Source organism: Sprattus sprattus (genome assembly GCF_963457725.1).
Source record: "Sprattus sprattus genome assembly, chromosome: 15".
NCBI lineage: Eukaryota > Metazoa > Chordata > Actinopteri > Clupeiformes > Clupeidae > Sprattus > Sprattus sprattus.
In genome coordinates this window covers 9,954,754-9,974,090 of record NC_137913.1, presented here as the reverse complement: position 1 = coordinate 9,974,090, position 19,337 = coordinate 9,954,754, and the positions used below count along the sequence as shown (strand labels likewise).

Sequence of the window (19,337 nt, the reverse complement as noted above, 5' to 3'; positions counted from 1 at the left end):
TCTGCTGCAGACTGAAAGAGCTACAGGAAGACACAGAGTATTGAGAGTGGCACATGTGGAAATAGACCAATCAGTGTTTAGCATCGGGACTGCCAGGTGTTTCTATGCAGAGCTTGATTTGAATGGGCTAGAATTCTCATTTGACAGAAAAACCCATCAAGCCAGGCGTGATTAAATGCTGATACTCAAACACTTCATATCATATTTCTCTCTATACTGGTTTACTGTCAAACTCAGGACCAGTATTTTTCTTTTTTTCAACAATGCCTCACCAGGCAAGCTCCTGACAGACTGTGTTGGTTATTATGCACATGCATATTTGTGTGTGCGTGTGTGTGTGTGTGTGTGTGTGTGTGTGTGTGTGTGTGTGTGAGTGTGTGTGTGTGTGTGTGTGTGTGTGTGTGTGTGTGTGTTATAAGTGAGTTCTTGTGCTAGTAGCTACAAGTATAGTCCAATAATGTTACGAGTAATGTGATAATTATCAATAACTAGAAAAAGAAGAAAAAATTAAACCTCCAGAGAATATTCCAATAAAAAGAGAGTAAGTAAGCAAGCAAGACAGCATACCTCACCAGTGATTTACATACAAGTGAATGACACTTGTAGATACAAAGTATAAGGTATTTCTTGATCATAATGACATTAATGGTCTGTTCTATGTGAATGTGTTCAACTGTCAGGTACCCGCGGAGCTCTGCTCCAACGACGCCCCTTGTCAGCTCACCCACTCTCCCAATCGGCACTTTCATAGTCACGTTAGGTCACATCATTCACCAGCTGCACTTCGACAATCACCTGTCTTATTCTCTAGCCTAACTCACCTGCACCGTGTTCATAGTCACGTTAGTATTAATCGTTCACTGTCTTGTTTCCTTGTATGTATCCCTCGTGTTACGTGTTTCTTCATTTGTGTTTGTTTACCTTTGTCTCTTCATGTCTGTCTCCTCACGCCCTCCCCTTGTCATTCTGCTTGTTCTGTTTATTAGTTCGCCTCCCTTGTGTGTCATGTGATCTCTGTTCCTGTGTCTAGTTGTACTTCCTGCTTTTCACCATGTGCTTTCCTGTGTTTGTTTGTGTATGCCATGTGCCCTTGTGTTGTTGTCTGTGTCTCCACCCCTCACCTGTTCCCAATCATCACCTGGTTTGTTTGTCTTATTGGTTTCTCCTGTGTCCTGTTAGTTCCCCTCGTTTAGTCCTCCTGTGTCTCATTGTCTGCCCTGCCTTGATTGTCATCACCTGTCACAGTCCCCTCTTATACCCCACTCTCAATACACTCGGTGTAGGTTATTGTTTGGTGTAGCACACTCACCTGGACCACGCGTTGGAGCTCTCCCTGCACTATAGTTAACTGAACCCTCGCCCCGATTCCCTTTGTTCGCTACCCTCTGTGTTTGTTCGTGTGTAGTAAGTTTTGTGTAGCGTCTACCGAGGCTGTTGTTGTGAAATGAATTAGTAACGACAATGACCAAGCTCGCGGTTATTGCCGAATATTTTCTATTATTATACCACACAAACCGTTCTGCTTTTTTACGTCTACAATTCAGGTTCTTTTACAATTGAATCATTTACACTGCATGCTCTGCTAACTCAAACACAAAGAGGCTGTTCGAAAACCAAGAAATGTTTTTATTATTGCTGTAATAAGACGACGTCTCCCTATGCTTTATATGCGGCGAGAGCCACGATAGAGCAAGGAAGAAGGGAGATGTCGGTTTTCCTCCTGCATCGCCGCTGGTGCCCTTCATAGTTTTTTTTTCATTTTTACAAACTTGTTCCTGATCTTCCTCCAACTCCTAATGCACTCCTGGACCTCCAGCCCCAGGTTCCCAGCGATCTCTCAGCGATTTTTTTAAAACGGCGGTGCTGTCATATAGGGAACGAAACAGGAAACGTGATTAGCCAGGGGTGTCGGACAGCTCGGATCGGATAGTGAGAAAATTCAAGCGGTGCTCCAGAGGCCATCCGAGACCCTCGGATGGCTCTCCGAGGTGCTCAAAGGTGTGGTCCCACTTCAAGGAGGGCGTTTTAGAGCGTGCCTCGTGAGATCGGAGAGCAGGGTCGGATAAGTATGTGGGGGCCTTAAGACTCGTGTTTTGTTTACCCTCCTGGTTTTGTTTACGGTTACCTTTTAGTTTCAGAGATTGTCTCTTTATTTTATCTTCGTGTTCTTGTGAACCCGTGCCTTAGTTTCAGCTGTGCAGTGAGTCTGAGCCCCTCCTGGGCTGGACTATTCCCACGGAGTTTGGTTTGGTATCCCTGTTTGTCTGTGCTGTTAATCCATCCGCAAAATAAACAGTCATACACGAAAACCTGCAGTGGTCTTGTTCAGTTCCGTGACAGCAACAATTTAAAAGACACTTGAACAGCTTAAATTGACTCTCTTTATCTAATTGTTCAACCAACTCTAGGCAGTTTAACGGGAATTGGTTTACATTGTGTTGCAACAATTTGACCTGCATTTTACATGTGTGGTTGCAGATCTGATATGGAGAAAACATTAGACAGAATGGCATTATTTATTTTACTGTGGCTTTGATGAGGACTTTATTAAAGTAGCATAATGAGTCTAAAAGTGATCTAACTTCTTAAAGGGCATGCAAAACTATCCAAACACCAACACTAACAACAGTCTTCCCAGCATGCTTGTCTGCTGACCTCCACTCAACTTGGATGGATCAACAGGCCTTGTCTTATTATTAACTATTCTGGTGTTTTTCCCTGTTGTAGGACAACTGGAACATTTATTCTGGAACAGAATATTCTGTCATCCCCCTACTACTGTGCAGCAACCGTTTATTTGACACTGTGTAGCACGTACAGCTTTCACCTAAGTATGGAGACTAAATTGACCATACTAAGTATGGTCAGAGCTCAGTATCCTGTGACCTCTTCTGATGCTCATCGTATGTTTTCTTCTCCCTTCATATTCTGGAGCGTCGTCATTGGGATCCACCCAGATGTCACTCTCATCTCATGTGTTGTACCTATTAACATAGGCTTTCCACTCACTGTTGCACACCATTTATCATGAATTATACTGCAGTTGCTGAAACATTAGACAATTCATCAAGCTGTTTCTTACTGTTTATTATAATAAGCTGAGTGTTTCATGTGCTTTCTTATTTATTGTCTTTTCCTCCTTGTTAGCTTCCACCTCCACAGGCTATAGTCTAAAATGTCATGCTGAGGCATGTTTACATACGTAACATGTACTGTAAATGTTAGCATGTGCATTTATACATTTAGTAGGGACAGTGTTCTGTACAATTTAGATTGAAGGGAATAATTATATGCTCAGTATGTGGAACCCTTAAGTTTGGCATTGATAAAACATTAACTTAGAAGTAAAGCATAGAGATGTAGTGGATCATTAGAATGCAGTTTCAGTTGCACTGGTTTCCCTTGACGAGGAAGAATGTTCCGGAGGCCACTCCCAGCAGTCCCAGAGTCAGACCCACTCCACAGAACACTGAGGGACCAAGACTGGGCTCTGACACCTCAACATCTGAGGAAGACAGAGACGCACACACACACACAAACACACACACACACACACACACACACACACACACACACACACACACACACACACACACTTCAACATTTGAGGAAGAAACACAATCAATATTATATAAATCATGATCCGTAATCTAAAGCCTGCGACTGCTTTGACGTCAGTAGAACACAATGCATTCATTGCACAAGTGTAGGTGAATGGTGCAATTGTTGAATTGTCATGAAGGCATCTGGCTACACATTGTAATATGATAATGTATGCAATATAAATACCCATCTGGATATTTCAAATACAATAGAAAAGACAAGCCTTTATTTGCATACAACGACATTTTGAATGTAGCAATATTTTTACCAAACTCTCTTGTCATGGGCCCCTCCAGTGCCTGGTGATCCACGGTGCAGGTGTAGATGTCCCCCTCCTGAGGGGTGAACTTCAGGGCGAAGAACTGGTTGAAGGAGAGGTCGTTAACATTCATGCGGAGCTGACTGCTGCTCACTCCGTGGGTCACGTTCTTGTTGTTCTTGGTCCACTGCACGGTGAGTTGAGGAGGGTAGAACCCAGTGATGAGACAGATGAGAGTGTTGACAGTGCCCACCTTCACCTCATCTCTGGGGTAGAGGGAGCTCATGGGGGGGGCTAGGGAGGACATAGAAGAATGTGAAATGGTGTCCCCCAGACAGGAAGACATTACTGTGCAACAAACACACACCGAACATCAGTGACCAATGACACACACACACACACACTGTGTACATAAGAGAAACATACAATGTGGAAGAGACCAAGCGTAGCTGTCTTCCAGTCCTTTTGTATGCAGTGAGACACTCAGAGGGGTGTCCAAGAGAGTGAGAGTGAGAGAGCGGTGTCCCTGAGAGTGAGAGAGGGGTGTCCCAGAGAGAGTGAGAGTGAGAGAGGGGTGTCCCTGAGAGTGAGAGTGAGAGAGGGGTGTCCCTGTGAGAGTGAGAGAGGGGTGTCCCTGAGAGTGAGAGTGAGAGAGGGGTGTCCCTGAGAGAGTGTTCCAGGGAGATCATCAATACTGATAACATGTACACCTTGGCTGTCTATAAAACCTTCTGAGTACAGAAATGTAGAACATGAAACAACTGTCAACATTGTAAACTCATGTACTGCAACCATTTGTATAATAATAATAATAATAATAATGTGCATGTTAGGCCTACTTGGTCAGTTGTTTAAGTTTGTCTTCAGTGTCCCAACACTTTGCAAACTCTCAAAGACAGTCTGCACTGGATATTTATTTTAATGTGGACAATTGTGATGTCATCAAACAGCTTTGTCCTAAATATATCATATATTAGTACATTACCAGTGATTAAAACTGACTGAAGAAAATTAAATCAGTGACGTTTTTTAGACTCACCCTCTGCTTCTGCTGGACTTTTGTATGATTGTATACAAATGTTCAAGCTCTGTTTGCAGATTTGCTGGTCTCTAACTGCCCTCTCATATAAGCCATCCTGATATTTAAAGTCATCAGCAAACTTAGGCAGTGTCATAACGTATTTGCCCTTGGAGAAGTCTGCGTGAGCCTTCTCTTCCCCATCCAGTCCATACATGTCCTCTCCATCTGAGTCTGTGCACCCGATCAGACTAAGGTCCACATGTACAACTGGAACACACAACAACACACAGTTTTAAACCCCCTGCACAAGCTGATTAGATACATGTCAATATGTGTAAGTGATAGGGACACAAATCATGACGCTACATTTTCTATGCAGTATTGAACTTGTTGCTCAGAGTATATAAATCACAAGTGTTTTCTTTCCTCAGCATTCTCAATGTGAAAACCCTATTGAACTAAAAAGGGTCAATATACTCACTCTTAGTCTCTGTGCAGAGAATTCCAGTAAGGAGCAGTAAAATCCATGATAAAGTCATCTTTGGAGTCAGGAACCGAAGGGGGTCTCAGTGTTGAACAGAGAGTGAGAGCACAGGGAAGACAAACACTCAGACTACAGAGAAACTCAGGTGAGACACACTCACCCAACAACCAATCAGATAATCAGGTTCCTCAGTGCATCATCTGTGTCCGGGAGAACACTCCTATCAAATTTCATTCTAAGATTTCTGTCAAGTCTTTAGTGAGTTAATGGCAAACAATATATACTGTATTACTCTCTATTGTTCTTCATCTGATTTTCATTTACTGTTTATAATGAAACAGCCTACTGTTTCTCACTGTTTGATTTGATTCAATGATCACTGTTTTTTTTTCCTGCTGCATACATTTTGAGACCCAAGCAAAGAGAAGAGATATAATGGTTCCATACTCCAAAACTTCAATCAGAATTAAGGTTACCAATTATGCTGCAGTTAAGTTGATAACATGTCTTATCTATTAGGGTAGAATTATCAGTTCAAATACAGGGTGTCTTAGACGACTACAATTTTTTGAATGACGCCCAACTAGGCGAAAGCAGACATCCTTTTTCATTTCTTTGTGTTATATTATAGTAAAATGAATACATATAATATTAGTTTCAGTATCATTTTCAAAAAACATGCTTTTTCATGCATTATAGTTATTAAGGGAGTGTACAGTTAAACCAAAGAGACCCTTAGCACTGGCAAGGCATTCATTTGATCAGTATGTGCTCTCCCGTGGTATAAGTGTCATTGAATCCGATTGCCACTGTGTTCTATCAGGAGAGCATCAGAAACGCATAGAAACAGCCCCGTCCATTTTACCACAGAGGTCAACCTTGGACATACACACAGATTGCATTTCAGACACCAAAAAGGGAGGCAATAGATGAAACCTAGCTTTGTTATTTGTTTCAGTTTACAGCATCTCTGTGTTAAGAACTATCAGGATACCTGTTGTTTATTTCTAAATGTATATTATTACCAAATTCAGATTGATTTTGATGGCAATTTGCTTGCTGCAGTGTCAGGGTCAAACCAGCTCTAGAAATGGTACGTCTTGGGAGTCACATCAGAAACTTCACTGTTTCAGTTCACTTCACAGTTTAGCCATTTAACCACTTACTGCATTTACAACACAAACTTTCATCACTTATTAATGGGCAACAGCTCAGACTGAGACCTAATCACAAATCACACCGGGGAGCACAGGGGATTATGTGTGACTGCACAGGAAAACAAACTGTAATGCAACTCTGTTAACCAAGACAATAGGGACGTATCATTTGTATGCAGCCTAGTCATGATGTGTGTAATTGCCAACAATATGTATCAGCAAGCTGCAGAGGATTTACCTCAAAGGAATATTAGCTTAAGAAATAATGAACAGCACTGGTGTCTAGATGAAGGTACCAATAGCAGACAATAGGGCTGTGGTCAGAGGTGTCAAGTAACGAAGTACAAATACTTCGTTACTGTAGAATGTAGAATGTTTAGGTATTTTTACTTTACTCAAGTATTTATTTTTCTGGCAACTTTTTACTTCTACTCCTTACATTTTAACACAATTATCTCTACTTTCTACTCCTTACATTTTTAAATGAGACTCGTTACTCTTGGTTCCGGTTTTGTTTTTAAAAGTTTCAAATGTGCGCCATCCAATACAGTTCAATGGCGCCATCCAGATACTGATTTCGAGCGTATTTGGATGAAGCATAGAAACCCATAACACTCATTGGTTAGGGCTATCCATCGTCTTTACGCATGACGCAAAACAAGACCACGGAGGCGAACAAATGATACAACGCGCGTCAATGGCAGTGTCAGAGAGAGATGGCAACTCTGGCGAGATGTCTGAAGGGTCTGAAGACGCTAGGCAGTAGTGGCGATGGAGAACAGCAAAACCGTCCACATCCCTGGCCCTACCTCAAAGAATTGTTCGAAATAGTCGGGAGCAAAAAGGATCATGGAGAATGCGGTGCAAACTTTTCGAACCCAAGAACCACGTAGGAATTGCTAACAGCTAGTAGCATGCTAACATTAGATAGGTGGCTCAGACACCGTGCAAATCCTCAGACATATTTTTCAGTTACAATAATGGGGTTTTTACATTATACAGTGTAACTCGGTAACTTTCTAAAAATCAAAGCAAAACAAATTAAGGGAACAAGTACAACAAGGCCATTACAGCTGTTTACAGTTCACTAAAAATACCCATGTATGTACCTGCCCCTTTACATTTTTAAAGCTGAACTATATCTATATTCTTTCACTTTGAATTGAAAAGCTTTCAAACACTATACAGTATATTTACTAACCCTCATTACAGATGATTAGCATGACATAATTGGTTTGTTATTGAATTGAAAGTGTCTTTATTTGACTCCTGTCAAGCTTGAATTTATGGCAGAATATGCGAAGACTATGAACCTAGTTGCAAAGGCCCTTGATGAGAGACGAATGTGCAAATGGGGTGGAGGTCTACTTGAATTCCAATAAAGTTTGAGAAAAAATGCTCTTCTAGTTTGTTGTCTTTGACAGCATTATTATATTTTTGTTTGACATTTTTGACCATGTCTTGGGCTCCATGTAGCACTCATCAGCTATTAAATTAAGCTTCTTTTTTCTTACAGTCGTGTCAATTATATTAAGTCCAACTAGTTTATCTCCAAATGTTTTTCTTTTCTTTTTTACTTTTTACTTTTATACTTTAAGTACATTTTAGAGCCTGTACTTTTTTACTTTTACTTGAGTAAAGAGGTTACGTAAATACTTCAACTTTTACCAGAGTATTTTTAAACTGCAGTATCAATACTTTTACTTAAGTAACGAGTGTGTTTACTTTTGACACCACTGGCTGTGGTTCCCAGCCTTGTCTGACTCCTGTCCCCACTTGGACATCAGTCATTGTTGAAGGTTCTATGGTTGGGCAGTCATGCTGTTGTGTTTAGCTCATATCGGGCTACAAGCAGCGCATGTTATACTGTGAAGGAGGGCCTTTACTGACCCCAGGTACAACATGCGGCCCAGTCGGTTGTTGTTGTGTCCAGCTGCTTAGGTTGGGCAGTTGCTATGGGGGTCAGGTTAGGTTGCACAGTATGAGGACTTGCATGTGACAGTGAAAGGATTGGCCACTGATTGTCCAGTAGGGGATGTCTCCAAAAAATAGTGCAAGAAATTTTACATATTTTTCTGTGTATAATTAATTATATTATACAACTATAATCTCGATACACTACCATCAGTGCATTGTTTGGGAACTGCAGGAGTTTAACTGATAGCGGGAGATGCTGACCCCATGACTCAGACACTGAGTGTTATGCAGACGTCACATTCCAAGCTTTATTTGGCATAGAGTCACACACCTCTGAGGACACACACAATATACTGTACATATTTCACTAGCTGGATGTGTTCACAAGACCTGCTCCTGCTATAGACTTGTCAAGAACCAGGGGAAACAATCTTGTAGTTTATGGAACTCTTAGAGGTTAAGCACCTTCATCCATATGTGAATCCAACATGAGAGACATTTTTATTTATTTTTTATTTATGGAGGGTTTTTTCTTTCTCCTTGACAGATGCATTCTCAGATCTCTGATACTGGCTTCACCACTTTGTTATATTCCCATATGAAAATGAACTGAGAGACACAGTGCTGAGGTCCCATTCCAGCTCCACCACACAGTCATAACAAAGATCGTGTAAAATCGTTTGCCTATAAAAGATTGCCAAACTTGCGAGATACCCTGGTGAGAGCAGACTCATATTCAACCAATTGGCTCACAAATCTTGATCCTGGCAATTTCGCCTGCAGGGGTTACGTTAATTGTAATGCAATGATCAAGGGTAATTCCTTTCTACACCCGCGCACTGGCAAGTCATTCTCCGTGATGGGGAGAATCACTTGCCGCACGACCTTTGTCGTATACCTACTGAAATGCCCATGCAGATTTTGTTATGTTGGAAAAACAAAAAGAGAATTAAGAGTAAGAATGAACGAACACAAAAGTAACATACGTAATCATGACGTTAAGTCATCTGTAGCAAGACATTTTAATGAATCTGGGCCTCGTTTCCCGAACGCGCACTTAGCCTAAAAAGGACTTGAAATCGTTCGTAAGAGGAATCCTACGTTGCAGACCGGTTTCCCGACGCGGCACTTAGCTTAAGTTTATCTTTCGTTGAGAAGAATTCTACGTGTGGTCAGGACCAGTAGTAACTTCACACTTAGGATGCAACATTGGCTTATAATTAATTTAAAAATGACGACAGTCTTGTTTCGTGCTCTACACAGTTGTATACATATATATTTGCAACCATGTTCTTCATTGAAACTTTTTTTAAATCGCTAGTTTCATAGCTCATACAGTCACGCATGACGTACGCTTCAACCACCTCGACACCTTATCCAGGGGCGTCGTTCGGCGTTACTATCCCCGCCCCGAATTCAGTGCACATTGCCATTCGATGCACACATAGGCTAGCTAATTTCACAGCAATTAACGTAAACAGGTTAACCTGACGTGAACAGCTCTTAAGATATACTTAAGAACTCGTGCACGTAGCGCTCGTGCACCTGACTTTAAGTTGATGGTTGGGAAACACTCGTAAATAGAAAGTGTTACTGAGTCTACTATGTCGCAAAAATCCACGTAGACTGTTAAGATACGTCGTTATCGGGAAACAAGGCCCTGGGCACGACGTCTGCACCTTAAAATTTCAAGGCATAGAGGACGTGAAGACTCTTAAACGGGGTGGTGACAGAGAGCGCTATCTCCTTCAGCGGGAGGCCCACTGGATCTTTACGCTTCAAACTGTACACCACAATTGTCTGAATGAAGAGCTAGTTTTGAACTGCTTTTTATGATCCCTTTGTGTAAAAATATGTGTACATATTCACTGGGTTGTATATATGAGTTGGGTGGAGCATAATGCTTATTGTTGCATTCGGATGCTATACTAAAGCAACATTTTTAAACCTTAATATTTAAATCTCACCAGTTTTATGTCTTCAGTCTAATTGTCCAACTGCTCCTGGACTTTTTGCTCTTGGTGTCCACCAGTGTATGTTGGTTCCACCAGTGTGTGTCTCTGCAAAACTGTGTAGTGCTGCCTGACAGGCATGTGCACAGACATTTTGGGGGGCAGGTGCTCAAAAAAAAAAAAAGGGCGCCCATCACCAAAATTATTAATGAAATTAAATCTCTCTCGCTCTCTGTCTTCCACTCCCTTAACGTCTGATACATCAAATGATGTCTGGGGTGCCTTTTTTTCTGTAATTGGTCCACCTCACCATGCTTGTGCATCAAATCTGAACTTGGGGAATACTCCAGCCACCCATTTTTAGAAAACCAATGCTTTTGGAATGACCGCCCTTCATATTTGTTTTGGAGGAAAAATTCTGGTTGTCGTTGTAAAACTGGCAAAACGAAGAGATACATAAATATCACGTTAAACAATGTGGGAAAGGATAGCATGACCCCGAGAGCTAGCATAGTTTACCTGCTATTTCCTAGCTGTGAATTCTCGTGACATTTAAACAAACATTCAACATACTTTCGAAATTGTTTAAACGGCATTTATACAACACAAAATATGCACTTTCAGACAAATAATGTAATTAAACCTGACAAACGTCAGTAAACAGCTGGACAATGCTTTGAAATCAAGTTAGTTGTCTGTTTATTTTTTTAGGAAACGTCGGACCAGTCCGGTTTTCAGACGTATTGTTTTCAGCGGCACTAATGTTATTAATTTATACAACGTCGGGGGATTGAAACACCGTCATTACCTGTTTGTCTGATGCAGTCAGTGAAGAAGTAAGAAAGTGAAGAAGTAGGCTGCACCTGTTGGCCTGCCGCTCAACACTGATGTGGGGGATGAGGAGGGAGGGGGCTTGTGAGCAGTGAGCACCGCAGATCATAGGCAAAGAATACTTTCTACTTTCTATACTATGTCTATGCCGCGGAGCATGTCGAGGCGAAATTCTCACAAGAACTCCAAATAAATGCCCCCTCAGATATCAAAACACATTTGGGGAAATTGATGACGAGAGACTAATTTGTATTCTAGAAATATTGATGATTGAAAAAATAATTGGTCTCCAGAAAAAAAGGGCACTTTTTCTCAACCAGGGCACAAGGGCTGGTGCTTGAGCACCAGTTGGGGTCTATCTGTGCACGTGCCTGCTGCCTGACATGAGACTCACAGTAGGAGGCAGTGCAGTTCACACAGGATTTCACAGCTCTGAGTTTCCTCCCAGTGCAGAAATCACAGGCCACATCTCCAGGACCAGCGTAGCGTGGAGTAGGTGGGACAGGACTGAACTGCTGGAGCTGGTTGAGTTGGCTGGAGCTGGGCAAACTGCTGTCTGACTGTGGGCCTTGGGGACAGGCACAGTATCCTGCTGTGCATCTGAAGTGGTCCTCTGACAACCGAGCACTTACAGGCAAAATAGATTCATAAAATATGCCAGTATATTAATTAGGCTAGCATAGTCTATTATATGTGTATTATATGTTTTATATATAAATTTTAGTATAATATGTATAGGCTGTTATATGTATATTTGTTAGTATTATATGTTGGTTGTTATATGTTTAGCATACTGTATGGTATATTTATATTGTATATTTAGCAAGGTTATTTAGGTGATTTTATGTTTATTACCTGTAAATTATGTTCAGAGTACTTGTACAGAGTGTACGTCATGTTTTTGTTCTGTTATACTATATTATGTTATGTAGACTCTTAGGCGGTGCCTTGTCTTAAGAATTTCAGTGCCCTGTCTGACCTGTGTCATTTTGTGCATATGACAAATAAAAGACTTGTAACTTGTAACTATCAAATTGTTAAATAAGGCACACTTCATTCATTATGACTATAAAAGAATGTTTTTTTTGATCAGGGTCAAACTTGCTCATATTGTCACCATGGATTTACCTTGATTAATGCCATTGGTTTTCTTTACACAATTTGAAGTGAAGTGTCCACCAGAATTGGGGTAGGTGAAGTGAAGTTGAGCGGAATAAGTGTCCATCTACTTGGCCAAGGTTTCCCATAAAAACAGCTATGGTATTGTAGTTGTTTCCAGTACTTTGTGTGTTTGTGTATGGTATGTGTGTGTGCACAAACTGTCTGTGTATGTGTGTGTGTTTTTATTTCTTACAATCATTCTGTTTAAAGTACATGCTCTCATTTAATCTGTTCTCTGTGTTCACTACAGAAAACAGAATGTATCGATTTTACTCAGTAAGTTCCCCCTGTGTTTAGGCATGCTTTGGGATATATTAAGTGAGCTAACCTGGGCATGGAAGGAGAACATCCACCATGGAAGTTGCCTGGTAGACCCATTTGACTGCTCACTCTTCATAGACTGAGGGCTGGAAGCAGGGGATACTTCTTCTCCTGGTTTCATTCTTGACAAACAGAACAAATATGTGTGTGTCATTTACAGAGGGTGGAGGGGTAAGGTGGGGTGGTGTGGTGTGATGTGGGGGCGGAGGGGGAAGGCACAGGCGGAAACGTGTGTAAATACTTGCTCACGGTTGAGTGCAGGTCCACTGAGAAGTAAAATATTTATTCACGAATTCAAAACTCAGTCCTTCACATCTTTATGATTCAATCATCTTCACACAATCACATTGTTACAGTGTGCGTGCTTGTGTATATGTGTCATTTCACACTCTGAAGAAAGGATTGGACATGAGACACTACACTACCACTTAGTCAACAGTTATACCACCACAAATACAAATCATTAGAATACAGTCAATCACACGTAACAAAGGTAAATCTAGGCTATTCATCACTAGGGAACTGGTACCTCAGTGGCCAATAAACACAGGCAGAAGGGGCAAATACAATGATAAAGGAATTTATTAACAGCCTGTAGTAAAATAGTATAAAAATACGAACACTGATTGCAGTACCGACAGCAGAGACAACTGGCTCCAAGCCCAAAGACAAAAGGTGAAAGTAAAATAATCAAATCATTTAATCAAAGCGAAGTAAATGAAAACCATAAGATCACGACAAAAAATTGTGAACAAATGAGCCAGTCTCTTCACACAAATAACACACAACAATAGAGCTGGGCTATAACACAGCAAAACGTGTACAGCGAGGTGGGCTGGAGAGGTGTATGCAGTGGTAAGTTACAAAAAAATAGAGCCAACAGACAGATAGAAAACACAAAGAAAGAATACAATTACCCAGGTGGGAAGTGCGAGGGTCGGGACTATGCGTCGCCTGTCACTTGTTCAAAATACAGCGACCTGGATCATACGGTGGGCTATGCTTACTGTTACCTGATACCAAGCTCACCCATCAATGTGAAATGGCGTTTGCCGGCATGCTCTCCCAGACAAAAGCGTCCGCCCCTGTCACCCAAGTTTCCCTTCCTTTTTAAACCCCACGTAATTGATAAACCTCCCACTCGTTCATCCCAGTGTTTCATCCATTCCAAAACACAGTTTGCTGGAAACTGGAAGATAGGTACCGCAAGGCCATATCAAGTTAAGAGTCCGCAAGAGTAAAGCAAGTACATGTAAAAATACATACACATCTTATTATCCCCAAATAACACAAAAGCTCCATTCAGTACCCCTTACACACATATTTAATCATCACTATGTTTCGTTCACAGTCATTGGACTTCAGTCTTGTCACATGAAGTGGAGTGCAAGGCCCATGTGTCCATGGTGTGTGTGTGAGGCAGCGCTGTCTGTGAGTGTGTGTGTGTGTGTGATCTTTGAATCACGTTTTCTTTGTTTTATAGTAAGTGATGACTAGATTTGGAAAATGACACTGACAGTATTATAAACACCTAATTATTGTGGTGCGAAGTGATCAGGAACACTGTAGCATAAGTGTAGCACCGTAATGCTAAACGTTGTTTTTTTAAAGTGAGGGTCAGCAACCATGCAACAGGTAACCTTCGGCTATTGTGATAGATATACATTTCAAGACAAGTTATAGCCTACATACATTATGGTAGGGCAGGATTACTAGGCTACAAGTTGGGTAAATAGTGGTCGCTACTAGGTGGATAGCAAATGATTATGTTAAGCTAGCAAATAGCCAACAGGGTGCTAGGGAGGCTATTCCTAGTATTAGATCAAATCAAATCAAATCAAAACAAGCTTAATTTGTACGGCGCATTTCATACACAAAGGTAACACAATACGCCTCACAGTAGGAAAGAGAGAAAAGGGGGGGGTTACAAATACTTGTAAAGAGACACAGATAGATAAATAAGTAAACGTATAGAGACATTTCACATGATAACAGGGCACAACATGACAGCAGGGCATCACATAACACATAACAGCAGGGCACCACATGACAACAGGGCATCACATAACACATGACAACAGGGCATCACATGACAACAGGGCATCACATAACGCATGTCAACAGGGCAACACATAACGCATGACAACAGGGCTCCACATAACGCTCCACATAACAGGGCACTACATGACAAAAAGGGCACCACATGACACATGACAACAGGGCATCACATAACACATGACAACAGGGCATCATATAACACAAGACAACAGGGCACCATATGGCAACAGGGCATCACATGACAAACGGGTGTCACATGACAACAGGGCACCACATGACAACAGGGCATCACTTGACCCATGACAACAGGGCACCACATGACAACAGTGCACCACATGACAACAGGGCATCACATAACACAAGACAACAGGGCACCACATAACACATGACAACAGGGCACCATATGGCAACAGGGCATCACATGAGAAACGGGCGTCACATGACAACAGGGCACCACATGACATCAGGGCACCACATGACAATAGGGCTTCACAAGACAACAGGGCACCACATAACACATGACAACAGGGCATCATATGCCAACAGGGCACCACATGGCAACAGGGCATCACAAAACACATGACAGCAGGGCATCACGTGGCACATGACATCAAGGCAACACATGACAACAGTGCGCCACATGACAACAGGGCATCACATGTCACTTGACAACAGGGCACCACATGACAACAGGCAGACACAAGACAACAGGGCACCACATGACAACAGGGCAACACATGACAACAGTGCATCACATGTCACTTGACAACAGGGCACCACATGACAACAGGCAGACACAAGACAACAGGGCACCACATGACAAATGACAACAGGGAAACACAAGACAACAGGGCATCACATAATGCATGACAACAGGGCAACGCATGAAAACAGGTCACCACATGACAACAGGGCACCACATGACAACAGGGCACCACTTGACAACAGGGCACCACATGACAACAGGGCACCACTTGACAACAGGGCACCACATGACACATGACAAAATACAACAAGGAAACAGAAGACATCAAGGCAACACATGACAACAGATGTCACATTAGATAAACCTTCCGGGAGGGGATCAAAATGTAACAAAGTGTTTCCACATTTATTCCAATGTAAAACAAATCCATATTCTTGATTACAGGCCTAACCAGTCAGAGACAGAGTCAGAACCAGGCAGCTCTGTTGTAGTCAGCACCTCAAGTGGCCCGACCCAAGTAGGAATGCGTTATGAAGATGACAGAGGCGAGGACCAGGTTGAGGTGATGCCATTCAGTGATACAGAGCAGGACGTCGATCGACAGCCACTGCAGCATTATTCATTGTGTAGACACCCAACGCTTCTGAAAAGTGTTAGGTTTATTAAATAAACACTGTTTATATCGATAACAAACATCTTTGTTTAGCGTGTTTTTTATACGCGGGTGCGTAAGTAGGGAACTCCACGATTTATTTTTTTGGGAACGCTACAATAGAAATAAGCGTTCACTAGGGGGGCCCGTCATAATATCTTGCACCTGGGCCCATCGTTACTACGTTACGCCACACGTAGGAAGCATCAGTATTTCACAAAACACCTGATTCATTCAGTGCGCGATCGATACTGGGAATCAAAAGCTTCTCAAATTCCCAGAGCTTCTTGTCGACAAAAAGCTGGTCTTTGGAGAGTTGTCCTTGCAGTGGCACCCTGACATGGATGATGCGGCATACATCTAACGGCACGTTAAAGACGAGTCCGAACTGCTTCAGCGTGAAGTGTACTGAAGTCTGCAACACGCTCCGGGGGTTGATGAGCAGCTTGGTGGGGTTAAACACGTGCTGCCTGTCCGGCTCTCGGTAGACATGCTCCAGGATGTTCACACCAGGCACACTCCTCCACCGAGAAAGACGAAATCTGCCGCTGTCATCGAACTGCGTTTTGGGGAAGATGTGGTTCTCGATCCTGAAGACCCCTGCGTTGGGATGCTGCTGCTGTAAAGTGCCCATTAACTTTTCCAGGTTTGCATGCTTGTAAGGCATAATGATCTCATCAATGTCATTCAGCAGGAGGTACTTTGACTGGTACATGTATCTGTATATGCATTCATTCAGAGTGGTCAGCTGTCCATAATAATGAATGTCCCCATGGTGTTCGTCATATCTCCACCCAGTAGAGGGCGTTAGGAACTTGTCTAATGGCCAAGGCACAACCTCCAGCATGCCCTCTTTCCTGTAGTACTTGAGAATTTTCTCAACGTCTGGTCCACAGCTGGTGTTGTAGATGACAACCCTCTGAACCCCTATAAGCTTGTACACCTCCATGGTTTGTGCAAACTGGAGGGCATTATTGTACTCTCCAAAAAGGTTAGATATGCATACAGTAAAGTTGTACTTGAATGATTCCTTGACCTCCTGGTTTTGGATTGATAAAAATGTCAAATTGGCGTATAGGTTAGCTGTGATGCTGACATGTGTGGCTTGCTGTAACATTGGACTCATGCACAACACGTCTGAAGTCACAAAAGGAAAGCCGAAGCCGATGCCGTAGCCGAAGCCGAAGCCGAAGCCATCTCTGTGCAAGTGAACTCTTGCCCGTAAAGATGTACACTGACCCAGAGCCCTCTCACCCTCAGCATCAGCATTAGCGTTAGCACATAGGACACAGTAGAGTGGCTGCAGCTCCTGCCTGCAGATGATGCTGATCACCCTGGTGGCCCCGCCCAGTCTGTGGTCCTTAAAGGCAGACACCATGAGGTGCCTGGAGCCTTGGATGGGGGTGATGGTGTCTTTGGACCTTTCAGGCTTAGCTGAAGGTCGTTTGCTGCTCATGAGGTTCACTAGGGTTATCGTGTGCTCCCACCTCAGCATCAGGAGGACGGTCAAGGCACCGATGCCAACCAGCAGCACCAGCCTCCTCTGCATCATGGGTGCTCAGTCCACTGGGATACAGCATCTACAATCTTCACAGCCAAAGATAATATAGTGACACACAACATTACTCAAGAACACTTTAATGTAGACACAAAGACAGAAACACACTCACACACAGACATAAGCACACTCACACATACAGGGAAATGATCACATTTATAGACACAATCATGACTTTTGTCTAATTTTTTACTAGCCGACTAGTTCATGGCTATGAAATTTAGAGCAAAAAACTACAAAGTGAATAACCTGAGCAGCTAGTGGGACAGACAGGTGTGGTTATCTCTCCGTCAAGACGTAAAGATACAGGTGTGGTTATCTCTCCGTCAAGACCGTATAGATACAGGCAGTGGTGTATAAAGTACCCAAAAGCCATACTTGGGTAAAAGTACAGATGCCTTACTGGAAAATGACTCAAGTAAAAGTCACCTTCTGATCTTTACTTAAGTATCAAAAGTCATTTTCTGATATTAAATGTACTTAAGTATTGAAAGTAAAAGAGCAAGTAAATGCTGTTAATAATAAGTTTATTCAGACTTACACAATAGGCAATACTAAAGCATTTTTTAATGCTTTTTTATTTTTTTTTTATTTTGCCTTACAAAACACAGCTCAAAAAAGCTAAAAGAAATGCCTTTTTTATGAGACCAAAAAGGCAGTGATGACAGAATTGTTAGTCCCTTTGTAACGTCCTTTCTAAAACTGATTGTTCAAATCCTTGATTGTGATTGGCTAAAAGCCGTTGTAAAATCCAGCATAACCTTACAATTTGTCCTCATAACATTCTATGATAACATTCCATATTACTGCGCAGCGAATGGCAAGGCAAGGCTGTGTATTCATATAGCGCATTTCATACCCAGTGTTCCATCTGGCTGTTGCGTTGCTTCAAGGGTTGCGTGGCAACGATTTATTTAGGAACTATATTTTTTAGTGGCCGAAGAATGACGGTTTATCATTAAACTATTGTTTCTTAAATTGAATTGTCTTTATTTATGAAACCAAATCAAATACTTGTAGTAACAGTTTTAGAAAAGCAATAAGCCCCGCGAGTCCGTGGTTTGCGCTGATTTTAGAACAGAATGACAGGCTTCGCGTCGTGCCTAACAACTCCCCTTTGCTGTTCTAAAATCAGCGCAAACCACGGCCTCTTGGGGCTTATTGCTTAATTAACTCATACTGTTCCTTTTCCCAGATACACAGATAATCTAATCTGTCCTAACATGGTTGCCTATGCATGTTCAGACATGGAGGCTGGTTCCAAAACAGTTCAAAACTATCGATAGCTAACAGAAAGTAACGTTAGTGGAGTAGATCTTTCTGAGTACGATCTGTATACTTTTTTGGGTTGATCTCCAGAAAGTGCAGCAGAATGACGGTTGTGCAAAGCTGCGCTACAGTCACACCTACAACTCCAGGTACAAGGCCAGACCGTTACCTGAACTTCAGCCTGGAACCCTTGTTTCAGTGAAGCTGGACAACAAGAGGGGATGGACAAAATCTGCTACTGTGGTGCAGAAGTGCCACACTCCACGGTCTTACATCATACAGACCGAGCAAGGACAGTTGCGGAGAAACAGGCACCACCTCAGACCCATCCTGGGAGCTCCACAGACTCCTCAACAAGAACACACACACAAACAAGGAGAATGACACA

At 42.3% G+C, this 19,337-nt stretch overlaps 2 protein-coding genes across 2 annotated transcripts; both read right to left on the bottom strand.

Moving 5' to 3' along the window:
- Positions 1-3,368: 3,368 nt before the first annotated feature.
- LOC308376026 (H-2 class II histocompatibility antigen, A-U alpha chain-like) lies at positions 3,369-5,422 on the bottom strand (the record flags this gene model as incomplete). Its single annotated transcript, XM_080852272.1, has 4 exons — positions 3,369-3,505; positions 3,872-4,156; positions 4,902-5,150; positions 5,365-5,422. The coding sequence occupies 4 exons, from the start codon at positions 5,420-5,422 to the stop codon at positions 3,384-3,386; spliced, it is 714 nt and encodes a 237-aa protein (XP_080708398.1). The 3' UTR covers positions 3,369-3,383.
- Positions 5,423-16,336: 10,914 nt separating this feature from the next.
- Positions 16,337-17,674, bottom strand: LOC308376267 (uncharacterized protein; the record flags this gene model as incomplete). Its single annotated transcript, XM_080852562.1, has 1 exon — positions 16,337-17,674. The coding sequence occupies one exon, from the start codon at positions 17,672-17,674 to the stop codon at positions 16,337-16,339; it is 1,338 nt and encodes a 445-aa protein (XP_080708688.1).
- Between the last annotated feature and the right edge of the window lie 1,663 nt (positions 17,675-19,337).